The sequence below is a fragment of the Nannobrachium achirus genome (genome assembly GCF_963921795.1).
Source record: "Nannobrachium achirus genome assembly, chromosome: 17".
Classification (NCBI taxonomy): Eukaryota; Metazoa; Chordata; class Actinopteri; order Myctophiformes; family Myctophidae; genus Nannobrachium; species Nannobrachium achirus.
The window spans coordinates 46,189,041-46,213,350 of NC_137824.1; the positions used below are offsets into that span (position 1 = coordinate 46,189,041).

Sequence of the window (24,310 nt, forward strand, 5' to 3'; positions counted from 1 at the left end):
GGTGTAGCTGACAATCAGTAATCCTCTCAGCATAGTGGGCTACATGTTACAGGTACGGGTGATCTTGGACTTGGAGAGTGAGTTGGGGCCAGACAGTGATGGTTGACTAGGAAGGGCTGTGAGACGTTTGCTGACAGTAGAGAAAGAACAAAAACAGCAAAAGTTACCCCCATCCAAACTGTTTACTGTACATATTTTTATTTTTAGCTGTTTATCTGATGATTTGCATAGTATTTGTCTGTCATTAAATGTTTTGATGAACTGACTGAGTACAAAGGACCCCAATGGAAACAAGCCTTGACTTCCTCTTAGAAGACCTTGTAGGCCTGTTGAACTGTATTTTCCTGCGCTTTTCTTTTCTTTTTTTGGAGCGGTGAAAGCGCTCCCAATAGACAGGTATGTCTGTGGCTGGCTATGTGGCTATGTGGCTGGCTATGTCCGTAGCCTGGCAATACCTTGATTGGCCACACATGTTAAAGGAGGGGCGCTGTTGTGCAGGCACACACACACACACACACACACACACACACACACACACACACACACACACACACACACACACACACACACACAGTATAGCTGCTCAGATTCACCGCTCCACTTCGAACCGAGGTTTGATTTTTCTTAATAAAGTATTCAATCAAGTTGGAGGGTGGGAAGTTGGGTGCGGAGGGTTACTGCACAACCAATGTAGTACACAAGTCGATCGGTTATCCCAAGTTATGCCTGGGATAGACGGACGGACGGACGGACGGACGGACGGACGGACGGACGGACGGACGGACGGACAGTAGGGATGGGTATTGTCTGCGATACTTTTAATGGTATCGATTGCATGACGTCGATACTATCGGGTATCGGTTCACGTAAAAACAGACAGACAGACAAATATGACAACCACGGCCTAGTTGGGGCCATCCATGTCAGGAATGCTGTAATTCGTTCCATTTATACTAGCTTATGCACAACCGATACAAAGCTCAGCCAATCATTTAGGCCCATGGTTTGGGTTAGCCAATCAGGGACTTTTACTGGCTAAGCATGCATAAACGTGACGTGACACTATGAAGCTGACCCTTTGGGTTGGCCAATCAGGGACGCCGATGCATGCAATCTCCCGCCCGAATATGCAGAGAATTATTTTGCCTCTTTCTCAAGCAATTCAGACAGATTTGCCATTCGGCTCTGGACACCTTGGGGTCATATGAGACAGGTCAGTGTTATGCTGAGGACAAATTGTGACGTGCGCACAAACGCGCGTGCACACGCACACGCACACACACACACACACACACACACACACACACACACACACACACACACACACACACACACACACACACACACACACACAGATTCCATGAATTATACTAGTGCTGCTGAGAGGAGCCTCACTGGTGCTGCAGACAATGTGTGTCCAGATGGTGTTTTCAAGTTGCCAACTGCACTAAATATGACTGCTTAACATCAGGTCATTCTTTAGAAATACCAATGTGGTAACACTTTGCTATCTATAACATTATAAGCATATATACAATAATACATTATAATCTGTTTATAACGCTTTATAATTATATTTATAAGTACTTATAAATAGTGCCACGTCTATGATAAGTATTTTGAAGTTTTCCACATCTAGTGAGTGTGTTTGACACATGGGTTATTTGCCACGCAAAAGGGTGAAATGCCCAATGCATGAGAAAAGCAGGAGATACGGAGGCACATGGAGTCCAGGAGAAATGGTCAAATAAAAGGAGTCTCCTGCTAAATGCAGGTGTTGGCAGGTAGCCTCTTATTATAAAAGAGGCTTTATAATTGCATTATGAGTTGGCCTATACTTATGAGTGCTTATACCCGTAATTATACAGTGTTAGCCTGTATAAGCTGATTACATCGCCCAGGCCTACCTGATGAGTCATCAATGCTTTAGAATGTGTCATGATTATTGTTATAAAGCATTTTGAGTATGAGTTCTAACTAACTTAAAGGCTATAATTGCAGTGTTATAAGCAGATTCTGATGCATTAAGTATGCATATGTATGCCTATAATGCATAGCAATAGGATGCATAGCAACATGATTATATCGTTTATTTCCTGTGGAAATAAGCATAGTCTTTTCTAGGATCTCCTTTTAGTAGACCTTGTACCAGTGAACTGTATGAAACTGTACCTTTTCCTATGCAAACTTCTAATAAAGTCTTCAACCAATCAATCAATCAATCAATCAATCAATCAATCAATCAATCAAAGCTTCAAGAAATAGCACCTATTATAGCATCTATTTTTATTCCATGCAGAGCAGGTTCCCACTAGGCCTACTCCCAGAGGCCAGAACGAACTACCATCATAGATCATAACAACTGATCATGATCATCATGATGGTCATTTTTGATATAGTTATTAGACTATAAATTATAACTTATAACTTATAGGCCTACTGTACAAAAAAGACAGCTCTGACTATCTCTCTCTCGAGTCACACACAGACACACACGCGCGCGGTATTGCGCCCTTGTGTCTCCTTCCCTCCCTCCCTCTCATGCTTGATGCTTGATGCTTACAGATCTGCTGGGTTGCTGTGAGAGGGAGCGGTTATTGTTGTGACCTCACTGTGACCACTCCTCCTCCTCCAGTCCGCGTCGACGTCAAGTCGACCCCTCGACTGCCAGGCGACGCGACCAATGGCCGTCGGGATCTCCCGTGCCGACGCCGCCGCCGCGCCAATCACAATACGCGGCGGGCGGGGCCTGCCGTGGGCCTGGGCTTTCAGGTTCGGTTGCATTATGGTAAGCTCTGAGATTTCTGTGAGTTTTTCTTTTGACAGCTTATTTAATTATTACATTAGATTTAATGGCATTTGTTGTGTGTGCGGGGGGTTGGTCGGATATTGTGGCGGTAAAATAAATATGAAATATATAACAAAATGTCTTGTTTACAGGGGGTTTGGCAGGACATAACAATGCACAGTGTGGTGTAAAGTATAGCCAAGCAGAGAACAACGGTGATTTATTTTGTATTATTGTAAACATTGATTTATTTGAATATTGTGAATGGTGGCTGTGCTGATGACTATTCCGAATGATGCTGCAGTGAATGCACGTTGACAGCTCTCTTATGTTATCGGTTATAGTTTTAGGCAGCTGCTACTAACAGCCCTGCTAGTTTGTTTCCAAAAACAGTTGTTTCCCCCCATTCTTTTAATAATATTGTAAACATTGTGTGTGGCTACTGAGCGGCTACTTCTGTTATATAATATCTAGCATAGCATACAATAATGTGCTATTGTTCCTTAATTTACTTGGGGTTCATTTCGATACGTGTCTGCATACTAATTAGTGTATTGTGTGGAAAACACGTGCTGTGAATCATTAAACGAGATAAACGTGTGCAGCCCATAAGATACGTGGGTGTTGTGGATGATAAGTTATTGATTATACTGATTATATTGATTGTTGTTATTATAATTCTAACTATATTATGTTGTGTGGACCCTTTCAGAGCGTCTCCCCATTGAACTACCACACCTCCGCTCTACTGCAACGCCACAGCTGGATACTAAAGGATTTCTTTTTTTAGAGCACTCAACTTTTAAACATATATTTTTAAAACACTACTTTTAACGGGATGGCTTTTGAGAACACTTAATATTGGCTGCTTTTCTTCTTTTTTTTATTATCCAAGTGTTGGCAAACGTGCCCGGCGGGAGTTGTTCTTCCCTAAACTTTTATTTTTTTGGGGGTAAACTTTTAATTCATCGAACGGAACCTATAAACTGAAAACCCTCCAAAATGGACCAAGCCGGTCAAGCCAGTGGTGGAGGAGGAGAGGACCCGAATAAACCATCTAAGAAGAAGTCCAACGAGGACGAGGGTAAAAACAAGAAGCTGGTAGGTGTTTTTTTTGGACTGGTTTGTATTGGTTTAGGTTGTTACCATAATGAAGAGAGTCGTGTTCTACTTCAGTTGTAGTCTACTGCCAGCCAGTCAGCAGTGGTGTAATTAAAGTAACTAAGTACATGTACTAAAGTACTGTACTTAAGTACAATTTTGAGGTACTTTTACTTACTTTTTGCATATCCAATTTTCAGTTATCAATACTTTTGTATGGTAGTCTACTTTTAGTAAATGTGGAATTCTGGACTTTTACTTATAACAGTATTTCTATAATGCAGTATTGATACTTTTACTTAAGTAAATGAGAGTACTTTTATCACCACTGCCAGGCAGGCAGGCATGCAATGGTTAAACTATCATGTTGATCCATCCCCACTGTTGACAGTACAGTAGCACCTCTACACTAAGCACATTGGTGAATGAATCGGATTATTAGTTTAACCCATTGAGACCTGAGGCAGATTCTACAAATGCCTGCTAAATCAGCTGTTCTCACAGTTTTACGTTTTTTTTTTTTTTTTTTTTTTTTCAAAAATAACGGATGTACGTGAGCTTGAATATCTGTACGTTTTGAATAGCCAACGCACAAATCTAAAATGACACAGATGCTCCTGCTGTTTTAAAGTCAGGGAAGTACAGATATAGTGCTAGCCTGGCGTTGCTCACACTAATTCCTCATTGCGAATCGGATATTAGTCTGGACTCGCGAGCAGAATTCTCATTTCCAAGGGGTGGGTTAAAAAGATGGCTCTGGACACAATTGGTTAGACCAGATTGGTTCCCCCAAATTTTGGGGGAGAGGAAATTGATTCACAATTGAGCGGGGCCAGTCCATATTCGCCACTGGCACGTTTCTTTTTATTCCCAGGCGTCTGGTCTGGTTCCAGGCTAGTAGTGCAGTCAGTGTACCTACGTATATAAATATTGTTGTGATATCACCTGAATGTCCTAATATTGTGATATGGCACATAAACTTTAAACTTAAAGGACAAGTCTGGACTAATAGCCGATCTACAAGGTTGTGAGCTTGTAGATCTGCTAATTTTGACAATGCTTGTTAAACAAATTAAAAAGAAAATGTACATTGTCGTCACAATATGATACCGTCATCACAATATCGATGTTATCGAGGTTTTCCTGTTGTTTTGTGTCGTTCATATCGTCCCCGGACCTACTACAGGGAAGGTGCTGTACTTCAACAACACCTCAGTCACAGACAGAAATGTCAAAACCAAACACCAAGACAAGCAGGGAATCACTCTCTCAGCACTCCACTGTTTTACAGTTCAACACCCCAGGGAGATGCACACAACACATGTTGTTATACAGCACCTCTCTGTTTGGCGCTACACTGCAACGCGGGAAATAGCTATTGATGTCTTGATAGCCCCAGACGGGGCGCCTCTGGCTTCTATGACTATTTAATGTAGCCTAGACTAGTACTGAGTTGCAGAGCAGTTCATGGATGGGAGTGAGCTTAGTGTTTCATTCGGTGATGTACGTTTGAAAGCGCTCACCTGAGTCACCCACATTATATAAACCTGTATACCACTTAATCGATACTATGTAGTGTCCAGTGACATTTTCCCTAGGCGTTCTTGTTACAGTTTGAGTTCACAGTGTTTCACTTCTTCAAGTGTGAGATAAGAGGGGATTTCAGTTACTTTCTGTCCCATTGAGTGGACTGATATCACTGTGGTTGCTGATTTGGCATGACCTACAGTAATCTAATAAACAAACAGGAGAAGGGCGCACGCCAGTATTGATGGTCCTGCTGACCTTGGTAAAGTCTAGAAGTAAAGAAAAGGCTGCACACTCATAGCCACGATGCAGCATTTACTAAAGGAATACCAATGTTTTGACCTGGTAAGGTCTTCTTCTGAATCCCCTCTTTACTTCATGACCTAATCCAATAACTTAACCATTTAAGCCCTAGAGTGTTTAAAAGATAACCAAAATTGCGGATCTACAAGCTTCCCGGCAACCCGGCGTGTTGTGTAGAACTGCTTTTTTCTCAGTTTTCAAAAATAGAAAATTGACATAGAAAATAATCATAATTTTGCTTGTATTGACACACCCAAAAGGCCAAAATAGGGTCTCCAGGTTGAAAGTGGTTTACCAATTACACCCTATATATACGTAGGCTAGTTGCCCGGGGTCTCTCAGGGCTCTATATTTGGTCATTGATTCCCTCCACCAAATTGGCCCGCCGAAAAGAACAGATCTACAAGCTCACAATCTATCGTAACGCATCGTGGTGTGAGCTTGTTGACCGGCAATTTTCGCCGGAGTGATGGCCCCTAGAACAATGAATGGACACTGGGTTTCAACTTGTTAACTTTGGAAGGACACTGCTGACTGATATCGGTCTTCACAATGACCAAAGTCTGTCTTAGGACTGACCCTTAATTACCTCATAGTTTTGAAGATTGTGACACTCCTATGAGCTCAGATGTCAGTGAGGTATTAAGTGCATGGCATTCCTTTGGCAGGAAATGAGATCACCAGATTTAAGAAGGAAGGGGAGGGTAGGGCCTGGGGTCCATTTGACAATCACATCATCACTCCCAGGGGCATCGCACCAAATTCTGGGCCCTGGGTACAAGGATTCACTGCGGGCCCCCCAAGAATGTTCTTCATAGGGATAGGGGGTTTAACCCATTTAAACTGGGAACACATTATTAAGCATTATTTTGTGCTTTAACTATTGACAAATAGCAGATAAACAAGCTCACAGTGAGCTTGTAGATCAACTATTTTTGAAAGATCTTGAAATCTTTCAGAATAGTCTTTGAATATTTCAAATCCTTCAAAAAAGTTTCTTATGTCAGTGGTGCTCAAACTGTTTCATATGAAGGACGCCCAAAATGATATGTATTTGGCCACGGACCCCCATCCCAAAATATTTAGTTCCAGGGACCCCCCCAGAAGCAAAGCTGCGCTGTGAGCTTGTAGATCTGCTACCTTGGGCCCTAGTAACTCATTCCCACTTTACCCCCTCCCTTGTAACGCCCATGATCACTCCAGACTCTGCACTACCTTTCATTCCTACTCGCTTCACTTCCCAATGTATGAATGAATGAACCATTGTAAAGCGCTTTGAGCACTTGGAAAAGCGCTATAAAAATGCAATTCATTATTGCTGTTGCCTCAAAAATTGACGTAATATTCCAACTTAACATTTTCAACTACAGTACATTACTCTGGTAAATGCAAACGTTAAGTACAGTTGTGCATTATGGCTTTTTGTTCGTCAGTGTGGTCACTAGCTTTTTAACTGTCCCTGGTGGGATCTAAAATGGGAATGCTGAGCTCCATCGCTGTCTGTGTGCATGAAAGTGCTTCTGGTGCACATTTTAGTGTTTCTACAACCAGTGGATTTCCATACCACGGTCGGTTACTCCCTTTCCTTGTTTGAAGACGGCTGCACATTTCTGGTGGCAATGACATTAAGAGCCACTCATGTACTAGTGTTGCTAATTGCTATTTTGTGTCCTTCCTCCTGTCACTGAGTCTGGTTGACTGCTGATGGGTGACATTGGCACAAAACATAGTTTTATTGAAGGCCGCCTGCCTGCTCCTCCAAGTGAGGGAACTGATAATTTGTTTTTATGGATGAGAAAAGATTCAGGAGTTACTGTAAAAGTAAAAAGAATTAAAACACACACACACACACACACACACACACACACACAGACACAGACACACAGACACACAGACACACACACACACACACACACACACACACACACACACACACACACACACACACACACACACACAGCCATGCTTTGGCATTTGTTTATGCCCTTCCAAATGCAATTCAGGCTGTACAACTGAGAGCCAATTACTAATATTTCCTGTGAAGGGTGGGGCTTGTACCGTTGGCTATCAAGCTCCATTGAGCTTTAGGAATGCAAACGTCTCTTCGCCTCGGGCAAAGACTTGATGCACTTGTATACACTGAGCTCTGTCTGTGTACTGTACTGTACTGAGACTGACCACGAAGACCAGTATCAACAAAAGCCAAGTGACCCTTCCTCCAAACTTCTGTCTCTCTCTGACTCACATTTATAAGACAGACATGAGTAAGACAGCAGTGAAAGCCTGAGGCTAAAAGTTGTAATCACTGGTATGTGTTCCAGCACGGTTAAGGTAAGGGAATGTATGGCCGCGAATTGCTGCCCTAAAAACCCCAGTGAGGACTGTAATGATACAGAAGGACGAGGAGCACGGCACATTCTGTCTCTCCAGAGAGAGTGTACCCATTGGATTTCATCTCATGAAACGCTATCAACTCCATGTAACACGTGGTCCAGTCCTTTACTCCTTTTAGCCACCACCCCTCACATTTAAACATGCGCCCCAATACTCTGCTCTCGCCACTGACTAGCTCAGTGCTGATGTCATCCTCCAGAGTCTCTCTCTCTCTCTCTCTGTGAGCTCACTGCCTTCCTTATGTTCCTTTTCAGAGTTCTCAGGGCCAGACATGTTCCCTGTGTTGCTCAATCAGAACGTAATACAGACCCAGGCAAAGGAAGCCTGCATGTTCAAAAGCCCTCAGACGGCACTGAATGCATGCGAGGCAGGAAGACATTTTTCATCCCTGGGTGGAGCTAGGACTTGTCCTTTTAGTTTTTCCCTCCACTGAGGTGTAACTGGAACATTAGTTTGCAAGAATGTCCATGCTTAATTTGTACTCTCACAATCTTTCTGAAAAAGCAAAAAGCAAAAGATAACACAAATGCAACCCCATGCCCTCATAATTTGGTCCTAGTCAATGAGATCATTACAGTACGTCATCTGACGAAAAACAACAAGTTGAACTGTATTCCATTTATTGCAATAAATGGTTAAATCTACTTTGACAACAGTGTTCCTCACTGAATTTGGTCTTAGTTAATGCGATCATTATCTGACAAAAAAAATCTTTTCTCCAACTTAAATTGTTTGACTTTACTGTTCAGTCTTTTCCATTTATGGGCCTATATGGTCTCACAACTGATGTCATTTATGTGGATGCCGGCCAGAATTTGGGATATGTCTTTGCCCCATGTAAAGCGTCTTTGGGTACTTAGAAAAGCGCTATATAAATTTGAGATATTATTATTATTATTATTATTATATGGGGTTCAGTTTAAGTGGAGGCATTCACTTTCTTTAGGGAGTTGAGAGGCAGTGAGCCATTTGAAGTCTATAGCATGGAACATTGTCATTGCCTCCAAGTGACAGGCATTGGCAGGCACTGGCCAGGGGCCACAGTGTGGTCTGGGAAAATGTTACGCCAACCCTGAGAGGTGAAACTGTGAAAGCCGCATGTTTGTTTAATGAGTGCCGTATTACATCACACTGAAGCACTGTTTGTGCAGTGGACCTAGAATGTGGATACACAGTACAGCCAAGGACATTTCAGTAATGCTCAGAGCATTTGGGACGTTTAGTGGACTTAAGTTTTAAGTTGTCCATGCATTTAGGAAGAAGAGTCCTCTCTTGTAATACAGTACAGTACAGTACAGTGGGCATTATGGAATGCAGTTGTTTTCAAGGAATTCAGCAGATCCAGTTTGACTGGGTGAGGAGACCATAGTTACGCATACCATAGTAACATTCCCTCAGATGTGATGACAGCGAGTGTGATGACATGTTCATCCTAAATGACTATGATTATAGTACAGTATGTGTTGTCAAGGCCATTGAGCCAATTTCAATTTTGACTACTAAGCCCAAATTAAAATAATTTCCAAGTGACCAAAGTTCAAATAAATATTTTCTCTAATCATTCAAAGGTAATCTGTTTGTAATTTTAATATACTGTAGGTACATACAGTACAGTAGGTCATGTCTCTCCTAGAATACCCCCCTCTCCTCAACAGGCCACAGGCAACATGATGCAATAGGCACCCGTTTTATTCTAGAGTATGGGTGTTCTTGGTAATTGTCTCCACCAGCCGAAGGCTGAGGGAGAGTATGTTTTCCCCTGCGTCCGTCCGTCCGTCCGTCCGTGCGTGCGTCCGTCCGTCCGTCCTTGCGTGCGTGCGTCCGTGCGTCCTCGCAGTTTGTGAGCAGCTAATCTCAGTCACCGTTGGCCCGATCGCTGCCAAACTGAGCACACACACTCCCTGGATGCCAATCTAGAACCTCTGCCCCACATTTTTCAAATCAGCCTCATGGTGGCGCTATAACAGGCCGATTTGTGTGGCCTGGTTGTTACCAGCTAATCTCCGGCGCCGTTGGCCCGATCGCTGCCAAACTGAGCACACACACTCCCTGGATGCTAATTCAGAACCTCTGCCCCACATTTTTTAAATCAGCCTCATGGTGGCGCTATAACAGGCCGATTTGTGTGGCCTGGTGGAGACCTGTGCTCGGAAGAGCACTGCTTCTAGTTTGAAGTGTATCGGAATTCATACGAAGAGACAATGGGTCTTTACTCTTTATGAGTTTCAAGGGGTTTCTACTTACATAGTTTCAGTCTGTAATTATACATAGTGACACACAGGGTTCGATTCGTAAAAAGAAAAAAAAGAAAAGATGGGGGCACATTTCCCTAACCACTTAAAGGGGCACAAATTCCTAGGCTGATTTTATAGTTTTATAGTTGATTACTATAGTTTCTTTGTATTTTAAAACACTACAGCAGATTAAATACATGGCAGGCTGTAATCAAGGCTGTAAGTAAGTAATGCAGCTGCTGCTAATAATTTAATATTTAAAATTTAGGTGTGAATGTCAACGCAAATTGACACACCTAAATCGAATACACCCATTAGCTGCAGCTGCTTTGCTTGCCGGGCATCATACTATATAATGTTAGTTTTAAATAAGGGCACCTCACACATCGTAGCCATTGATGCACCAAGGTCGCTTTTCGCCCTTAGGCTTCTTACTGGTTATAATTATAACTAGAAGCAGTGCTCTTCCGAGCACAGGTCTCCACCAGGCCGTGCTTCCTGGTGGTGCTATTGTATAATAGGCCAATGTAAAAAGGGTGGCATATGTTCTTCACCTTAGATCTTTCATGGTTTTTGCATAAAATCTCAAGGAGTAATATCCAAAAATGTGTTTTACATATGTCGGCCCAAAGGTGGCGCTATAAAAGGCTGATGTGAAAAATGCAGGGCAAAGGTTTATCCTTAGCCTCTAGGGAGTGCGCTTACAAAGTTTGAAACTGATCGGTGGAGTTATAGGTAAAACCACGAATCGGCCTGTTATAGCGCCACCATGAGGCTGATTTAAAAAAAAAATAAGTGGCATTTCTTCCTCGGCCTAGTGGGAACGTGTGTGCGCGATTTCATGATAATTGCACTTTGTGTTTGTGATTTGAGGCATTTTGTTCAAAACGGCTCAATCCTACAAACTTTGGAAGCCAATCTTAGCCAATCAGGATGGAATATGCAAAATCGGACAGATCTGTGTCGATCACATGACTGTCGACATACTACCTACCGATTTGTAGGATCTTTGGACAAAATCTGTAAGAGTAGGGCACAGAAATGTGTTTTGCGAACGTGGGCCACTAGGTGGCGCTAGAAAAGGCCCATTTGAAAAATTTAGGGCAGAGGTTCTAGATTGGCATCCAGGGAATGTGTGTGGCAGCGACCGTGCCAACGGCGACTGAGATTAGGTGCTCACAAACTGCGAGGACGCACGGACGCACGGACGGACGCACGGACGGACGCACGGACGGACGGACGGAGGGGAAAACATACTCTCCCCCATGCCTTCGGCTGGTGGAGACAATTATAATAATAATTATTATTATTATATCTTCAATGCTGCTACGTATAATGTCTGAGGAACCAGACTGAAATGAAATAAATGTACTTCCTTTACACAGATTTAACAACTAGAAGCAGTGCTCTTCCGAGCACAGGTCTCCACCAGGCTGTGCATCCTGGTGGTGCTACTGTATAATAGGCCAATGTAAAAAGGGTGGCATATGTTCTTCACCTTAGATCTTTCATAGCAATCGGACGCTGCATGCATGATTTGAAGCATTGTGTTCCAAAAATGTGTTTTGCTAAAGTCTACCTGCTGGTGGCGCTATAACAGGCCAATGTGAAAAAGGTAGCATTTGTTCCTTGACCTAGTGGGAATATGTGTGGCAAATTTCACGGTAATCGCAAGCTGCGTTGATGATTTGAGGCATTTTGTTCAAAAACGGAGCAATCCTGCAAACTTTGGAAGCCAATATTAGCCAATCAGGATGGAATATGAAATATCAGACGGATCGACTTGATCACATGACTATAGAGATACTGTGTACCGATTTGCGTGATTTTTGGATAAAATCTCAAGGAATAATAGGAAAAATTGTGTTTTACATAAGTCGGCCTCCTGGTGGCGCTATAAAAGGCTGATGTGAAAAATGCAGGGAAAGGGTTTTTCCTTGGCCTCTAGGGAATGCGCTTACAAAGTTTGAAACTGATCGATGGAGTTATAGGTAAAACCACAAATCGGCCTGTTATAGCGCCACCATGAGGCTGCTTTCAAAGATTTTAAGTGGCATTTCTTCTTCGACCTAGTGGGAACGTGTGTGCGCGATTTCATGATAATTGCACTTTGCGTTTGGGATTTGAGGCATTTTGTTCCAAACGGCTCAATCCTACAAACTTTGGAAGCCAATCTTAGCCAATCAGGATGGAATATGAAAAATCGGACAGATCCGTGTCGATCACATGACTGTCGAGATACTGCCTACCGATTTGTAGGATTTTTGGAACAAATCTGTAAGAGTAGTGCACAGAAATGTGTCTTGCGAACATCGGCCACTAGGTGGCGCTAGAAAAAGCCCATTTGAAAAATTTAGGGCAGAGGTTCTAGATTGGCATCCAGGGAATGTGTGTGCTCACTTTGGCAGCGACCAGGCCAACGGCGACTGAGATTAGCTGCACACAAACTGCGAGGACACACGGACGGACACACGGACGGACGGACGCACGGACGGACGGACGGACGGACGGAGGGGAAAACATACTCTCCCCTCAGCCTTCGGCTGGTGGAGACAATAATGAAACCTTTAACCATGTCCTTTTAACCTGCCAAAGTAAAACAACAACACTGTGAAACTGTTATGTCATCAAACGGTACTGCTAGCCTTGTGTCCTAGAAGAGAATTGTCACATGTTGTGAGACCCAGTTCCTTCCTACAAAAATGTCAGCATTTTCACTTTTTGTGTCTTTAGTTGTGCTCATAGAAGTGTGTGAGAATCTGTGGCACACTACCGATATATAGGTCTGGATAATATATTGACCGCTATTTGACTTTTCATCATTGATATCGGTATCGGCAATTATGCAACTAACGTATCCCAATTTGTAACCACTTCTCAACCTGGTGTCTCTGTTTTCGGCATTATATGGGAAAAAATTCACAAGTTGAAGTTGTCATGAAAGTATTTTTATTTATTTTAGTATTTAGTGTTTGCTTTTTGACAAAATATTGGTCAACACATCGATAATCAGTGGTCTAGGTCTAGACGCTCTAAAATCTGTATTTAAACAGTGGAATACTGGTGCGTTAGTGAACTAGACGGCCCACGAAATAGTGACTCAGCAACCCTGGCCCTTTTCTCTTGCTATTGAACCTATTATCCCGAAAATGTGTGTTTTCATCCTCTCGTCCCAACCTGCACCATTATAATTGATTCAAATTTAGATTTATATGAATGATAGTTCATGTGAGACTGTACTATTGCGTGTGATTTTCAAGTACATAGACGAGTGACGGTTGTTAGACCTACACAGTATGGGTGGCATTTAGCTATACATGGTGTATCGTGTTTTTGTTCTTTCACTGAATCCAGCACCAGCGCCTGTTTTCCAACTGACTGCTGATGTCTTTTTAATGCTGTTTTGGTGCACAGGCTGTTGATTATAGTTTCACCTCATTTCCACTTGTCTTGGTTCATCTTCTTTAGGCTGCCTGATCATTAGTTGACTCTATTAAGTTATGTCACGAAAAGGCCTCCAGAAAAAGAAAGATTCCAGCATACAAACCAATTTCATCCACGATTAAACAGGGGTGTTTCAATAATTCCCATACATCAAATAACCAATAAAGAAAGAAGCCCAAGTTTGTGATACTCGATGAATACTCACTGACTGCAAGAAATCTGTGCATGGCCTCAACATTGGCACGTCACATTTCTGTCAAGACTCTTGAATAGCTTCTGCTTTCATGCTGAGGGCGTTTGTAATTTCTAATTAACTCTTCAGAGTAATTTAATCAGGACCTTAATGATCGTAATCACAATAGTCATTTACTAAGCAATTAAAGTAGATAGACAGAGAATGGACAGTTCAGGCCCACTTAAGCAATGTTGTCTTCATTAAGACAACATGGTCATGGGATGCCTTGTTGAAGTAAAAAGCTAATGTGCAGTGGAGTCTAGTTGGATCTCATTCTGTCCAGTTGCACTCCACACTGTATCCCATATCGACTGACTTCGCTTATCCACTTTGTCAATCAATATGTTGACTAAGCACAACTGCATAAAAGTAAAGGCTTGGACTTAAGGGTTATTTATACTTCGTTGCGAGATGGTGTCGCGCACTGGAGTGAAAATGGCCGATCTACAAGCTCACAATGCTCTGCTCTGCAGCGCGTTGTGAGCTCGTAGAGCAGCTATTTTTGGTGATCGACACGGCGCGCAACCCAGTATAACTCAGGCATTAGGCTTAAGTGGTGCAAGCTACACATTAGATAGGCAATATTTCCTATTTGTGAAACCTTGGCCGGGGGCCCCACATTTATTCATGTTGTCATGTTTAGCAATTAGCAAAGTAATCCATTACAGATGCCCGAGCAGCTATGAAATGTTACACGTGACGTTACCTTTGTTCTCTTGACAGGAACACTGGCTCAGGACTTGCATGTCTGCTTCACTGTACAGTACATGCCATGGTATTAGGGAGGGATTTGAAACCTTTGGCAGCTTTGGTACGTGAACCATTCTAGTTCATAGGCCATTTCAGCATGTTAGCACACACTCACTAAAGCAGTGGCTCCAAAACTGTTTAGCTCAATACCCAAAAGAGAAATGTTACCTCTCCAATGGATCCAAACTAGTGAAAATAGCCGAACTATAAGCTCACTACATGTTGTGATGCGACAGGTGGAGTTACAGTATGTAGCTGCAGAGTGCAGTGCCCGGCCTCGACCCGACACACGGTTTTCCGGAACGGCGCGAAAGGTTTTGAATCTCTGTATGCGGAGCTTATTCTTGCTCAAGATGAAGAAACAAACATAAAGCGTCACTTTCTCAGCAAAGTTGTCTTTCCTGAGGTCCTCCTGACAATATAAATGTATATCATATTTCACTAAAGCTTGCCACTGGTCATCACGTTTGGTATTCTATATTTTGCATGGCTCTGAATCACTCTGTAAGTGCATTAGCTATGTTTGTGAGTTTAAGAGTTGCCATGTCTGTGCTATTTTATACTTATTTGTCACTTGTGGGTTGTGCATTGTGGGTGTGTGAGTGAGACGGAGAGGGTGGAGAGACCATGTAAAAAAAAAAAAAGGGCAGGAAACGCACCACATGTGAGTGTTTCATAGGACTCAGGAAGCTGGAAAAAGGAAGTGGTGAAGAATGCTTTAATCTTACTGTGGAAGAAAAAGACTGGCTGCTCTGACACCATTCTCTTCTTAATTGGGGCTCATTCATGACCATCAATAGATTGTATTATTATATCATATCATATTAGATTAGAAGACCATTTTATGCCAAGGGAGGGAAATTCAATTCATTCATTTCTCGCTTATTGGATGAGAATGTGACGATGCCTTGGATCATGGTGTTAACCACTTAACTCATTGAGTGCCAATCCCGAACTAGTTCGGCTTTATTAGCGTATCGTAGAGTGCCGATCCCGAACAAGTTCGGCTTTTAAAAAAAAAAAAAAAAAAAAAAAATTGAAAAATTTTTTTTTGATTTTTTTTTTTTTTTTTTTGGACCCCATCAAATCTGGTGAACATGATTTCAATCGCGATTTTGCATGTTCCACCCCCATACAACCCCATCTAACATACAGGGCAGCCATTTTTGTTTACATTACATGTAAAACATAATGGCGATTATCTCAAGAATGCCTGAACGGATTTCCAATCGGATTTTTTTGTTTGAAAGCTGTGAACAAACTGCACAAATCCACTTCAATGCAATCCAGGATTGCATTGGATTTTTTAGAGCTCATTCTTCTCTGTTTTTTTCCCATGCATGAGGTGTGCAAGGTTTAATCATGGCTAAGTTGACGAAAATAAGGCTTCTAAAATGCTTGGTAGCCAATAGCTAACTTCAAGCTAACTTCATCCTCTTCCTGTACATGCACAAAGGAAAGTGTTCAGGCAAGTAGGGCTTGGGCTTGGGCTCCAGGGCTTGGGCATGCATTACCAGCATATCTCTATTATTCTCTGGTCACTGGGCGCCCTCTAGTGGTGATAGGCTGGCACTCAATGAGTTAAGCCCTATTTTCCAGAACATTTTGAACCTTTTTTTGAGCATTTTGGCCGTGGCATGCTTCTCAAACTGCTATTTTTGAAAATGTTCGGAAACACGTTTTTATCGCCATCATCTCTCTTTCTTCATTCATAAAGTTACAGTATTTCAGAGCATACAGTAGGACCAGATTAGATACACATTATCTTTCCCCAGCTGGCTCTGTAAAGTTGACACAGACACAGAAATTGTTTTGAGTAAACATCATGAGGAGATCAGTAGCTCCCATGTGCATCGTCGCTCCTCTCGTGAAAACCCATGTTTTTTTGTAAATAGTCAGTGTATCACACTAAAACCCCCAAGGGGAAAAGTGTGCTTAGAAATTGCCTTTCAAATCCCAGAGACGCCAAGCTAACTTGAGGGCAAATGCTGTGCTAGTCTTCGGTCAGTCACATGGTCAGGGGTGTCCAGTCCAGTGCAGAGCCTTTCAAATCACAACCCCCACCGGCCTTTGTTGGGCTTCCCCTGTTTCAATAGTAGCTGTTTTAGGAAATTGTAAACAGTACCAGTGCTTTCCTGAAATAACAACCATACCATACCAAGGGCTCATGCCCTTTTAAAGGCAGTTTGAGCTCTCACTGAAATCCTAGTACATTTCTTTCTTTTTTTAAACCATTAATCACTCTTTCTGAGGTTGTCTTATTTGGAAACAAAGCTGAAGCCCACATTTGTTGCGAAAACCAACACTGCATGAACCAATTTGATAGGACCAGTGGTTGTTTGGGGGGACGGGGGGCAAAATGGCATTCAGTTTGTGAAGAAATCTGATTGTCACCAAAATTCGGTTTGCAGGGAGGACAAGTGTTTCATTATGACCCATTGTGAATAACAGATTTGCTTGGTTGAGAGAGACACTCTTCTTTTGTGTGTGTGTGTGTGTGTGTGTGTGTGTGTGTGTGTGTGTGTGTGTGTGTGTGTGTGTGTGTGTGTGTGTGTGTGTGTGTGTGTGTGTGTGTGTGTGTGTGTGTGTGTGAGAGAACTTGACTTTCTGGCATGCAGACAGCTCTGTAACACAGTGCTGGTATTAGCATTCTTTGTGATTTAAATCTCACTCCCACTTCTGTATTCACACCTGAATATCATCATAGAAATTAGCTTTCTTTGTTACACAACCTGTACAGCTTTTCACACATGTGCTAGTTGGTGCACATTTGTGAATCTGTACTGTGGTAATTCAACCTGCAAACCCTTAACATTCTCACTATAAGGGAACAGAGCTTGCTTTACTGGAAAAGCCTATTGAACGTGGGAGCATGATTCTGTTTCTGACACAGAACTAATCTAATCTACACATTCACACTACTCTGTTAGATTAATTCTGTTGCAACCTGGAATGTAGGACTACAGACTCCAGTCGAACATTGCATTGATTAACCACTAAAGCCTTATAACCTTCGTGGTACACCAAATGTCGAAAATAGCTGATCGTCAAGCTCACAAGTCACAATGCTTGTACAGTAGATACGATATTTGCACTATTTTAGAATTGTTTTTGGAACATTTTGGCCTATAATGACATGGCCAAAATAGAAACACCATGTTGAAAGTAGGGATGGGACTTCCGGTTAGGATGTAGGAGAGGAGACACGCACGAAAAGGTGGCTCTCCGCAAACTTTCCATTTAAATTGATTTAAACCGTTTATTGAGACATAGTTCAACTTGGAAGAAGACCCTGAGTAGCTATTAATGTATCATGTCCCGCCGAGGTGGTAAAAGCTCGCAGCAGAAGAACCTGAGCGGATATATTACACGGCAGCAGCGATCACTTGCCGACGAAAGAGCAACAGACAGCATGGCCAGCCCGGCGGCTAGCACAGCTAGTGCTAATGGAGCTAGCATTGTTAGCTCTGGCCTCCCACCAGACCTGGAGGCTCTCCGCTTAATACTGACTGCTTCTATGGAAGAGATAGCTGGAAGGGTGACCGAAAGGGTGATTGGAAAGGCACTCTCTCCTCTGACAAAGGCTATGGAGGAGGTGAAGACGGCTATCACAGATCACAGCCAGCGTATTTTTGACTTGGAGGAAGGCCTGACGGAGTTTACAGACCGAGTCACCGTTCTTGAACGACTGTGCGAACAACTCACGACTCAGAACGCCTCCCTCAGTGAACGAATGGAGGACGCTTCTAATCGGTCCAGGCGCTGCAATTTGCGAGTCATGAACGTCGTCGAAAAGAGCGCAGAGGAGAGGAAAGATTGCGTTCAATTCATGTCTAACCTTTTCTTCAAAGTGCTCGGGCCTGATGTGTACCCTTCTCCTCCTGTTTTGGACAGAGCCCATAGGATCGGTAAAGAGCGCTCGGGTGCCTCTGCAAAACCGAGGGTGATGATAGTACGTTTCCACTACTTCCAAGACAAAGTCCGTGCCCTAAAAGCCGACCGGAGCCAGCTCAACTGGAGAGGCCAGAAGCTCATTTTCTACCCGGACTATGCCCCTGCCACGGCCAAGCTTAGAAGTTCATTCCTGCGAATTAAATCTTTATTATTCGCTAAAAAACTCAAATTCCGCCTCGTCTTTCCCGCTGTCTTAAAACTGGAATTCAAGAACAGAACCCACGAATTCAAGACCGCCGCAGACGCACAGCTGTTCTACGACCAGCACATCGCTCCACTCCCCGACCCACCACTGGATGTTAACGCCGCCGCCCGGACCGAGGATAGAGACGCCGCCGAACCGGAGGAGGAGGATGGTGCCACTGTCCCCGGCGAGGACGACAACGACGACCGCGGCGCGACTGGGGGAGGCGGCGCGGCCAACCTGGATCGAGCCATCAACGATGTCAACTCAACTGCGGGAGGAGGCGACGTGTACGAAGACGTGGACACCTCAACTTATGCTGCTACAGGTAACGATGCTGTCGAGCCTGACAAAATGGACCTAGGTGTGGGATAAACACTCTATAAGTGCATACACATTTGTATTTAATCCCAACCAGCCACTATTACTTCGGACTTGTTGATATGGGGGGGGATTGAGGATTGGGGAACAGGATGGTGCGCTCTCGGACAATGCTATGGACATTTAGAATAGCACTTATTATTATTATCTACTTTTTTTTCTCTACAAAACTTTTTTTTCCGTTCCTTTTTTGGCTTTAAACTACGAGCTGTTTGGACTCTTAACTTTTCTTTTTTTTTTGTTTTATTATTTCTGTCTATATTTCCTTACTTGGGGGGAGGGGGGAAACGGGCGACTTATTGTTTTCTATTTTTTTTTATGATCATGACACGCAACAATCATAATGTAAGCTAATTGTCAGACCTACTGGAAATCGGAGTTAAATGTTGTCTTTCATTTCTTAACTTCCCTTTAACTGGTGCACGTGAGTCTGCTATATAGCTTATGAACAAGATGTAAATGTGGACCGAGACAGGTTTGGGTAACCTCGGTATATGCGACTTGAGTGATTAAATGCTCAGTGGCTGTTTTTTCTTTTCTTTTTCTTCTGTTGCTGTAAACGTGTAGGGGGAGGAGAGATATCGTGTCACGTTGCTTTGCCTCTAGGTCTGTGACTGAGTGACAACCTCCCTCTTATGACACGTGACATAATGTTCTACTCTTGAGCTTACTCTACTTTCTGTTATGGTTGTTGTGGTTTTCTTCACTGACGCCCTACTGCCCCCTACCTAAACCCTCCATTTGGATCTCTGGTTATTGTAGTTCTCAATTGTAGTTCTTAGCACTTTGGGATTTCTGCCTCCATCCAGTGGCAATTCTGTAGAATACACCAAGGGGAAATATATGCTGATAAATGGATTAGATGAGTACATTTGGCTTTGCTGAAGTTGCTGATTCTATACCACACTCCTCCCCTCTGAGAGTTATTACTTTTATTTTTTTTATTTATTAATAATACTTCATGGGGTGAATGGATGTCCTATATAAGTGAATTGAATTGATAATAATTAAAAACCATATATTTTAATACATTGGGGAAAAAAAAAAAAAAAAAAAAAAAAGATGGTTTAGATGAAACTCATATTTTCGTATTTTACTCTATATAGTCTTTTGCGTACCCATAATGCCCTCTTAGCCTTTACCATAATACGCTATATACAGATGGGCTCCAGGAGATACTCACTGGATGGAGATAGATTATAGCCTTTGTTACAGTATATATGTATATGTTTTCTTTTCTTTTCTTTTCTGTTCTGTTCTTTGCTATTCACTGTTAATGTTCCTATCCCTTTTTTTGTAGTTCTCAATTGTAGTTCTTAGCACTCTGTGATTTCTGCCTCCATCCAGTGGCAATTCTGCAGAATACACCAAAGGGAAATATATGCTGATAGATGGATTAGATGAGTACATTTGGCTTTGCTGAAATTGCTGATTCTATACCACACTCCTGAGAGTTATTATTATTATTATTATTATTATTATTTTTTTTTTTTAATTATTTACTGATAATACTTCATGGGGTGAATGGATGTCCTATACAAGTGAATTGATAATAATTAAAAACCATATATTATAATACATTGGGAAAAAAAAAAAAAAAAAAAAAGATGGTTTAGATGAAACTCATATTCTCGTATTTTACTCTATATAGTCTTTTGCGTACCCATAATGCCCTCTTAGCCTCTACCATAATACGCTATATACAGATGGACCTCGGGAGATACTCACTGGATGGAGATAGATTATAGCCTTTGCTACAGTATATATGTATATGTTTTCTTCTCTTTGCTATTCTTTTTTTTTTTTTAACTAATTGGGAGTAGCACTGTTAATGTTCCTATCCCTCTTTTCCCTCATAATTGGGAATACATTGGTTAAATTCATTATTCTTAACACTTGGTAACCTTACTCGGGTTTGAACTTCTTTTCTTTTTTTTTTTGTGTACTAAAACTTTTTTGTTCTATTTTCAATGTCAATACTATGGTTATGATTGTGACTATGTGGGGAGTCACCCAACACGCGTTCAGATTAGAATAGATTATGATCAGGAATAACACCGATTGGAAGCGTTTTGGATATTTTTTCCCGCTGTCCTTTTCTTTTTGGAAAGCTGACTTAGGGAACCGGGGAATATTGCTATCGACCACACTCGACACTGTATTTATGTTTTTGTTTGTCCTTTTGCTTTCTGTATTTAATAAGTCTTCAGGATGTGTAATAATGCTTGTAAACTGTTCTCTATGTCACACGATATTACAAGTCATACGCTAGGAGTGCAACGGACAAGTCATCCTCCACTTTTTTACTTGACCCAACTAAAATGGTATGAGTAGATGCTCCAATATAAAGTTTATTTCATGGAATGTGAAGGGCTTAAATGGGCCGATAAAGAGATCCAAAGTTTATTTACAATTGAAAAGGCTGAAACCAGATATTGCTTTCTTACAAGAGACTCACCTTCGATTATCTGATCATACTAGATTACGCAGCAATTGGGTGGGCCAATATTTCCATTCAAGCCTGGATAGTAGAACTAGAGGGGTTGCCATCTTAATAAATAAGAGATTAAACTTCACTATTTCTGACACTAAAGTTGATAATGCGGGGCGGTATATTATTCTAACGGGTACTCTTCATCAGATACCAGTAGTCTTGGTGAATGTTTACGCCCCAAACTGGGACGATGCCAGATTTGCGAACAATCTTTTGTCATCTCTTCCCAACTTAGATACTCACCGCCTCATCTTTGGGGGAGATCTGAATTCAGCGATGAACCCTGCATTAGACAAATCAAACCCTAAAATTCAACAACAATCGGCTATGGCTAAAGCCTTTGATGTGTTCATGAAGGAAAATGGTTGTGTTGATCCCTGGAGAGAGAGAAACCCTCAAACAAAAGGATTCTCCTTTTTCTCAAATGTGCACAAAACATTTACTCGAATTGACTACTTTTTTGTTGATCAGTCTTTCCTGCCAGCCGTTGAATTATGTGATTATACGGCTATAGTCATTTCAGACCATGCAGCTATACAACTTGATATAAATTTCTCTAACTGTCAAAGGGAAAGACCCTTATGGCGTTTCAATTCATTGCTTTTGTCTGAAAAAAAGTTCTGCGACTACATTTCCAGCTCGATCGACACTTTTATTATTACAAACAAAACGGAAGACACTTCTGCCTCCATTTTATGGGAATCGTTGAAGGCTTTTCTCAGAGGCCAAATAATTTCATACTCAATATCATCCAACAAGGCCAAACAACAAAAATTTGACGGTTTATGTAAGGACATCGCTGATTTGGACAAACTCATAGTGTCAAACCCTACCCCAGAGTTATGTAAAAAGAGGCTCGACCTTCAGAATAAAGTTAATTTACTGACTACAACAACCGCTGAGAAGCTACTAACTAGATCGAAGGGACGGTATTACGAACATGGAGATAAATGCAGCCGCCTTTTAGCACACCAACTTAGGCGGCAAGCTGCCACCCGGCAGATCTTGCAGATAAAAGATGGCTCTAATACATTACAGACAACTCCCTCTGGAATCAACCAGGCATTTGCTAGTTTTTATTCCACTCTCTACAAATCGGAGTCTCCAAACGACCCATCTGATGCAACAGCATTTCTTTCAAATCTCAATTTCCCTAAACTCGACTTAGCCGAGGCAGAGCGGATAGATAAACCTTTAGCTCTAACGGAGCTAACTGAGGCCATTAAATTAATGCAGAGCAATAAATCTCCAGGCCCGGACGGCTACCCTTCAGAATTTTATAAAACATTTAGCGAAAAACTTTCTCCTCTACTGCTCGACATGTACAACGAATCCTTGACTAATGGAGCTCTTCCGCCAACTCTAACACAGGCAACTATCTCCCTTATTCTCAAAAAAGATAAAGACCCAACTAGCTGTGGATCTTATAGACCTATTTCCTTGCTAAATGTTGATAGTAAGATTCTGGCTAAGACACTTGCCATTAGACTGGAAAAAGCCTTACCTGATATTATCTCAGAGGAACAGACTGGTTTTATACAAAAACGCCACTTATTTTCAAATGTTAGGAAATTAATGAATTTAGTGTACTCGTCAAAACCATCCAATACTTTTGAGGCGGCCATTGCTATGGACGCCGAAAAAGCGTTTGATAGGGTCGAGTGGGAATACTTGTTCATGGTACTTAGAGAATTTGGTTTTGGTGATACTTTCATTTCATGGGTTCAACTTCTATATACCTCCCCTAAGGCGAGTGTCTGTACTAACGGTTCTAGATCAGAGTACTTAACCCTGACTAGAGGGACAAGACAGGGTTGCCCCCTATCCCCACTCTTATTTGCGATATCAATCGAACCGCTTTCTATAGCGTTGAGGACCTCACGACTCTTCCGTGGGATAGTGCGTGGGGGTACTGAGTACAGGGTTTCTCTCTATGCTGATGATTTACTATTGTACCTATCCAACCCTGTCCCAGCCATCCCTCATGTGCTTGCTATATTAAAGGATTTCGGTAGCTTCTCGGGGTACAAACTGAACTATCAAAAGAGCGAGTTTTTCCCTATTAACGATAGCGCAAAAAGTATTGCACAAACAGATGTGCCATTCCACATTTCAGCCTCTGGTTTCAAATATCTAGGTGTAAATATTACGAACAAGTTCACTTCACTTTTTTCTGCAAATTTTACCCCCCTATTAGACCAAGTAAAGTTAGATCTTCAAAGATGGGATAGCTTGCCTCTGTCTCTGACAGGAAGGATTCAATCTGTTAAAATGACTATACTTCCGAAATTCTCCTTTCTCTTTCAATGTATTCCAATATACATCCCTAAATCATTCTTTGTAGCTCTTGATCGGATCATATCACCATTTATATGGGCGGGTAAACAGTCTAGAATTAAAATTTCTACTTTACAAAGAAGTCGCGAAGATGGTGGCCTGGCCCTTCCAAATTTTACATTTTACTATTGGGCTGCCAATGTGCAGAAGTTGGCCTACTGGTTCCACTCCCCATCGACGGACT

At 42.1% G+C, this 24,310-nt stretch overlaps 1 protein-coding gene across 1 annotated transcript in view; it reads left to right on the forward strand.

Moving 5' to 3' along the window:
- Positions 1–2,751: 2,751 nt before the first annotated feature.
- diaph2 (diaphanous-related formin 2) overlaps positions 2,752–24,310 on the forward strand; it is a 765,099-nt gene continuing 743,540 nt past the window's right edge. The window contains exons 1-2 of the mRNA XM_080745541.1: positions 2,752–2,788; positions 3,501–3,889. Coding sequence (XP_080601667.1) covers positions 3,791–3,889 — 99 coding nt within the window. The 5' untranslated portion in view covers positions 2,752–2,788; positions 3,501–3,790. The remainder of the gene's footprint in view (positions 2,789–3,500; positions 3,890–24,310) is intronic.